Raw genomic sequence first — 7,250 nt, 5'->3', positions numbered from 1 at the left:
AATAATAATAATAATAATAATAATAATAATAATAATAATAATAATAATAATCCTTTTAGTAGTTTGTCTACTCTGAAACTAGCAATTGGATTAAGGCCCAGGCTTGATTCTTGGAGCATGCCTGAAGCATATTGTCTCTTCATAGGAAGAGACAGATTTATAGGAGCATTAAGATGATGGCTTGTTGGGTTTGACCAGCTCCCTAATCCACACACTCTCAGCATGGCTTGTAGTGGTTACAAAAATTCAGCCTTGTGTAGCTCAGCCACCCTGTATGTGTTTGTGGGAGAGGAAGTAGTAGGTTTTCATCACAAATAGTATAGTGAGACATTAAAGCAAAGAAAAGGATGGTATGCAGCAAAATTGAAAGCAGGTTATATGACAGAGGTAGAAGAACCAAGCAATACATTGGGCCATGGCTCAAAAAGGTAGGAGAAATCTTTCATCTCTCTGACAGTTAATAATTTCCAATAGCCAATACAGAAAACCAGCAGTTGGTAGCACAGGGATCTAGAAAAGATGGGTGTGGGGAACATGGAACTTACAAGACTGCATAGTGGATCTTTTGAATATTGAAGGACCTGTTACTTGAGGAATTTTATAAAACAAGGCATATATTTTGAGATTAGAATTTTAATTGTAAGGTATACTGGCAATGTCACCCCCCCCCCCAAAGTCTGATTATGGTGGGTAGAAGGTTAAAGGAGATCTGTGAACTGTTAAACTTACACCTAGTATATAACCTGCAAACACATGTAAGACTGGAAAAATTAGTATAGGAAATGTGTAGGTGTTAGGGCATGTGGAGTTGCTTAGTTTGTGAAAATGATAATTAGTTTACTGAGAATGTAAAACTTGTTGGTACATGTTGCAGATATCTAGGCTGCAATTTTCACACAAGATTTGTTACAGTCTCTTATTTCTTCAGGACTATTTTGAATCTAGAAACTGTTTATTTCTGCTTTAGTGCTTCCATATGTAAAATATTGTCACCTCTTCAAGTAATGCTTTACTTTCTATTCAAAATTTAAATATTTGAGTTGTCTAATTCTGACGCTCTTGACAGTACTCCTGAAAACATACTTACTCAGAATAAAACGTAGTTGTTTTCAAGAAACATAGTTTTAAAGGTGAGTGCCTTTCACAACATACTAAAAATGTGGAAATGGTACAGGGGCATAGCAAGGGTAAGACTGTAGTCCCTGTCCCCTGACCTCCATAGTTGCTGCCTTTTCTTGTCTACATCCACATACTGAAGAGCAAACTCTGCAGAGGGGAACCTTCTTTATCATATTAGCTCCTTGTGCAGTTTCGAACCCTGATTTACTAGCTTTTTAAATTTTACAGGGAGATGAGATTATTGCAGCTGGTTTCATATTGTAGAGATTTGTCCATCCAATTTGTGGAGGGCTGCAGAAAGTGACAGGAAGTACATAAGATATAAGAACAAGCCAGGGGTTCCTCTCTGTTGTCCACTTAATGTTTTTTAAATCACATAGGTGATGAATTTCCAAATAGGGCATGTAATAATAATAACAACAATAAGGTAAGGAATTCAACATATGATCCTGCAGGTTAGGCTGGCAGACTTCTTGGCCTAGACTGAAAAGAAAATATATTAATAAAATACAACTCAAATTGTATCTAGAGTGAGTAAATCTGTTACTTTAATAGATGATAACACCAAACTGCTGGAATGCTTTTCCTAAATATACGATAATAAATGGCTTTAAGGCCTAGAGTGAAGTTTTTAAAGTTTCAAGAACTTTAGTAGATTGGCTGAAAATTACTTATAGTTTGTACATGAGTATTCACAGTCTGAGATCTAAGTGAGAACATCCAATTAAACAGTAAAATTGCATGTATGTTAAAATGTGTTAATCTTATTCTCAGCATCTTTTTTATTTCAGATGTTGGATGAAAACAACCATCTTATTCAGTGTATAATGGACTATCAGAACAAAGGCAAAACTTCAGAATGCTCTCAGTAAGTTGACTATGTGATTGTAGTTGGTGTTCATGAGAACTATGGCATGCAAGTGGAGCAGTTCTTTTAGGTGCATGAAACAAATTGTGCAAGCTAGTGTATGGATTCTGTATGGAGAAAACAGCACCAGCATTACTGTCATTTTCTCATTTGCATAAGTAACATTTCCTCCTGGGCAATTGGATTGCCATTACTGTATATCTGTTCTGTGAAATGCAGGGATGTATAGATCAGCATGCTGGTGAAGTATCAGGTAGGTAAGTTAAAGGAATACCAAGTTCTCCACTCATGCAGTATTACTACAGCTCTGCAAATTCATTAAAAAATCAAGCTTCTCCTAGAGATGGTGTCTAGATTACTGTAAAAAAGAATTTTAAACGATGGGTATCAGATCAGCACATCCTTAGGTAGACCTTCATGTACTCTGGTTAAATAATGAACAGCCAATACAGTCTCACTATATCTGCCTCCTGGACAAGAAGATACCCAGGGGACAGTTTTTTTTCATGTGGTCTCTTGCAGCAGGGCTATTCAGAGCTTTAAATGTGAAAACCAACACCTTGGGACATGCCCTAAAATAAGTCATTGTCAGTGCATACACAAGTATTCTATTCTGTGGTGTATCAGTATTGGGCTATTGGATTCTACACCTGTTCCTCTTTCTCAGCAGGGCAGCCTGATGGACAGTTTACATAAGAGGTTGTAATTATGTAGCTACATTGTACAGTTGGCCCACCTTATACACAGGTTTTTCATACACGGATTCAAGCATCCACGGTTTGAAAATATTCAAAAAAGTATAAATTTCAAATATCAAGCCTTGATTTTCCCATTATATATAAGGGACACCATTTTGCTGTGCCATTGTATTTAATGGGACTTGAGCATACATGGATTTTGTTATTCATAGGGGTCCTGGAACCAGACTCCAGCAGATAACAAGGGTCCACTGTATTATTGGATAGAGGTGACACATTTTTAATTTTGGGGCTGGATAGAGAACATACAATTCTGATGCATTTCACAATTCAGAGTTCTGATTATGACCAATAAACCCTATACAGTGGTGCCTCGGGTTACGAAATTAATTCGTTCCGCGGCCGCTTTCGTAATCCGAAAAGCCTTCGTAAGCCGAATTGCCATAGGCGCTAATGGGGAAAAGCCGCGTTTCGTGCGAAAAAGCCGAAAAAAGCACCAAAAATTTTCTTCGTATCCCGAAAAAACATTCGTAACCCGGAACAATAATTTCCTATGGGATTTTTTCGTATCCCGAAAATTTCGTAACCTGGGTATTTCGTATCCCGAGGTACCACTGTATAGCTCTGCTCAAGGTTGTTTGAAAGGCCATATATTCCAATATGAGTTGATTTCAGCTCGATCTTCCCAGGCATGTTTGGTGGGAATAAGGAGAGCCTTTTCAGTGGCTGCTCTCAGGTTTTGGATCTCCTTCTGTGGATGGCTCCCTCTTTTGCTGTCCTTCCATCAGCAAGCAAAAACGTAACTGTCCGAATAGCCTTCTTGAAATTATCCCCTAGTGCTTTTAATAGTTTGTTGTTTTGTTGATCTTAACAGTTTTAATGGATATGTTGTAGTTTCTATGGATAATTACATGGCATTTTAATAATAACATTTTGTATTCTTTAGACTTTGTAAGTTTTTTAACTTTGTTAGAATACTGAAAAAAATGGTGGGATATAAATGTATTAATAACAGCAAGAGCAACAATATTAACAGGAACAACAACCATAACTTTGAAACATACTCTCTTTTTTTAAAAAAAAAAAGGTATCAGCAGTTGTTGCATACAAACCTGGTTTACCTAGCCACGATAGCAGACTCCAATCAAAATATGCAATCTATACTTCCACCAGTAAGTACTGTACAACAACAATTATGTGTACTATTTGTTACATTAAGATATACTGTATAAACTCATGTATAGACAGTCCTCCATGTTAGTAGCTTTGACTTTTGAGGATTTGATTATTTGTAGATTTCATTAGTATGTTCTCTCTTGGAATCTAGGTTCTCCAGCAACATTCTGTGGCCAACTTCCAGCGGTCATGCTGGATTCCTAGAGAAAACACTTCTCTAGACATTTGTAAGTTCTCCAGCACAATTCTGTGGTCAGCCTTCAGTGGGTATTGACCATAGAATTGCTCTAGAGGACCTAGAGATTTTTGGAGCGGTGTTTTTTCATGTTAAAAAAGTAGTTTTTAATTTGCGGTTTTTCCACTTTCACAGGGGTCCTGGGTCCCTAATCACAGTGAATGTAGAGGTATAAGTCTAGAAATTTTATTCAAAATTTGACCCTAAAAACCCGGGTTGACTTATCTACAGGTCAGTGTAAGTAGTTGACCTTAACTCTTATCTAAAAAGTAACCATCACCTTCTCCAAACGGAGTGTCAGAAGGAGAGAGCTTAGTTCATCACAGGAGAACCTAAAAGAAGCAGTGACTCCTTCTACTCCTTTGCACCTCCGCTTCTGCCCTTTTAAAATTAATGGGCGGAAAAATAGTGGCAGGAGTGGCTCTTTGACACTTCCCTTCACGGAGTGCCAAGAGAGTAGAGGGAGTAAGTGCTTCTTTTAGGCTGTCCCAGAATGGACTAAGCTCTCACCTTTCACCTCTTTATTTAGAGAAGGGGATAGCTCCTTTTTTGGCAAGAGTTAATGCTGTACCTTAATTCTTGCCCTTACATTAGTCTTGCTGTTACATAATTTTTGACACATGCATTTTCTTGAATCTGCCTGTGCCTGGTTGCCTCCTCCATACTTCAAAGAGCCACTATTTACCATAGTTCCCTGGTCATCCATCAAGACTTTAGAATTTAGAGTGAGAACAAACAGTTATGCCTGCCAGAATTTTGCAAGTTCTTTGACATAATTTTCTTTTGCTTCATTCTTTACAATTTTTGTTACATGCCCCTACATTTTATCCTTGATTTATCCACAGGTCATATCAAAATCCATAATTTTAGCCCCAAACCTGCCCTTGATTTGTATATGAGGTCAATTTATACTTTAGAATATACAGTAATTAATGAAAGTGTTGTGTTTACTACATGTAGATGGTAACTATGTTTTAGGGCTTCTTTCATCTTATGTTGCACATCTTTAGTGTTTTCCCATACAAGATGTAATTTTTAAAAAATCATTACTATTTCTTGATGGATTTTAGTAGAAATACCCCGTCTTAAGACTTTCATCAAGTTTATACGGTTATTCTAGCATAGCCGTTTATGCATAATCACTTTTTTAAAAAAAAGATACATTTATCAGTCAGTCCTTAAAATATATTCATTTCTAAGTTGGTTAAAAAAACCTGCTTAATTAGAATTTAAATGTTATATAGTTAATTGGAATTATTTAGGCCCAAGCAGGGAGCGGCATGCCCGTGCCAATTCTAGAGTTCTGGGGCGTGCACCAACCACACACTCCAGAACCCTAGTCTGTATGGACTCTGTCATCAGAGAAGAAACATTTTTAAAAAAGGCTTAAAACCTTCCTTTTTTGTCAAGCCTTCCCCCCTGATAAATGAAGTTGTGTATGTTGATGCCATTGATTCCCTGCCTTACCTTGCTGTATGACTGTGTTTTAAATTTTGTATAATTGGTTTTTATCTAGAGATGTTTTGTAACGGTTTTTTATGATTGTAATGGTTTTCTACAGCTGTAAACCACTTGGATCTGTGGAAAAGCAGTATACAAATAAAATCTATGATTATTATCTATTATCATGGCAGCCTCCTGTTCACATGGTGGCCGTCATGATGACTTCGCCGCCGTGCAGCGTCCAAACGTCACTTCCAGGAAGTGGCATCATGGCGGCGCTCTTTCCCCTTTACGGCGCTGTAAAAAAAGAAGCCGCTTAGAGCTTCTGTGGCATTGACAAGGGAAAAAGAGAAGCGCCATGGAGCCGTCCGTCTGTCTGTACCAGGCCTTAGTTCCAATTAATAAACACTGTGCTGGTGAAACCTATTGCATTATATTCTTCTGCCTTTAAAAATCATCTTCTGTTCTGAATGGCTGATTTGCACATTATGCTAGAACAAGAATCAGCAGCTATAATGGGCTCTTATACCAATTTACTGGTCCTGGGTTGGAATTGACTGCTCTAAATGTAAAAAAACCAAAAAACCTGCCACCAGCGGCTGGAAGTCTTTTCTAGTTTTTTTAATAAGTTTATTATTAATATATATATATGTATGTATGTATGTATGTATATATATATGTGTGTATATATATATATATATATATTAAAAAACAACATATATATAAAACTGCATTACAATACACAGTATTTAACATATAGTTATCATGATGTTACTTGACTTCCTTGTTGTTATTCTTGTAAGTTGAGGTATTTCTGATATCTTCTCTGTACCTTGTGACCAAGATATTTAGTATTCAATAAAGATTACATTATCTCTATGCATTTTGTATTTCCTTACTTTATGTAGAACCCTTTTTAACTGTTTGCTTAATTTGCTAACTGAAAACCTTTCCCTATGTACTGTATTTTCTGGCGTATGAGACTACTTTTTAACCCAGGTAAATTTTCTCAAAAGTCGGGGGTTGTCTTATACGCCGGGTGTCATCTTATAGGGCTGAAACTTCTGAGCTGGACTGGAAAATCTGTGGTCGCCGCATATGGTGGGGGGAGCTCAAAAACGTCCGTGGCCGCATACCCTCCGTATGTGGTGACCATATGAAAGCAGCAAGGGCGGTGCTGTACAAGTACGGTAGAAGAAAATCTTGGAGACAGGGAGGGCTGGGCAGGCAGGGAGAGCTGACCAATCCAAGCAGGCTTTGTATACAACAGGTTTTCCTGCTAAGTATCTGCATGTCATAAGCATTTGAATTAAAATTACCATATTGAAATCAAATCTGATGTTTTTTAATTTTTATTTGGTGTGCGTTGGAAGAGGGGAAATCTTATATGGCGAGTAAATCCGAAACTCTATATTTCAACTGGAAAAGTTGGGGGGTCGTCTTATACGCCCAGTCGTCTTATACACCGAAAAATACGGTAACAAAAAAAAGAATCTTGTCTGCCTTATTTAAGCTTATTTTCTCCCATACAGTGGTACCTCGGGATACGAAATACCCAGGTTACGAAATTTCCGGGATACGAAAAAATCCCATAGGAAATCATTGTTCCGGGTTACGAATGTTTTTTCGGGTTACGAAAAATTTTTTGGTGCTTTTCGGCGCTATTTCACACGGAATCGCGGCTTTTCCCCATAGGCGCTAATGGGGAAAA

The 7,250-nt window shown here is 37.5% G+C and overlaps 1 protein-coding gene across 3 annotated transcripts in view; it reads left to right on the top strand.

Annotated features, from left to right (window-relative positions):
• Positions 1-7,250, top strand: part of LOC121917443 (protein SSXT) — a 44,807-nt gene that overhangs the window by 3,515 nt on the left and 34,042 nt on the right. For all 3 annotated transcript variants that reach the window (XM_042443421.1, XM_042443420.1, XM_042443418.1), the window contains exons 2-3: positions 1,911-1,987; positions 3,773-3,857. In XM_042443421.1, coding sequence (XP_042299355.1) covers positions 1,911-1,987; positions 3,773-3,857 — 162 coding nt within the window. The remainder of the gene's footprint in view (positions 1-1,910; positions 1,988-3,772; positions 3,858-7,250) is intronic.

The sequence above is a fragment of the Sceloporus undulatus genome, unplaced genomic scaffold (assembly GCF_019175285.1).
Source record: "Sceloporus undulatus isolate JIND9_A2432 ecotype Alabama unplaced genomic scaffold, SceUnd_v1.1 scaffold_18, whole genome shotgun sequence".
Classification (NCBI taxonomy): domain Eukaryota; kingdom Metazoa; phylum Chordata; class Lepidosauria; order Squamata; family Phrynosomatidae; genus Sceloporus; species Sceloporus undulatus.
Note: the sequence above shows the minus strand (reverse complement) of the source record. Positions and strands in the feature narration are given on the sequence as shown.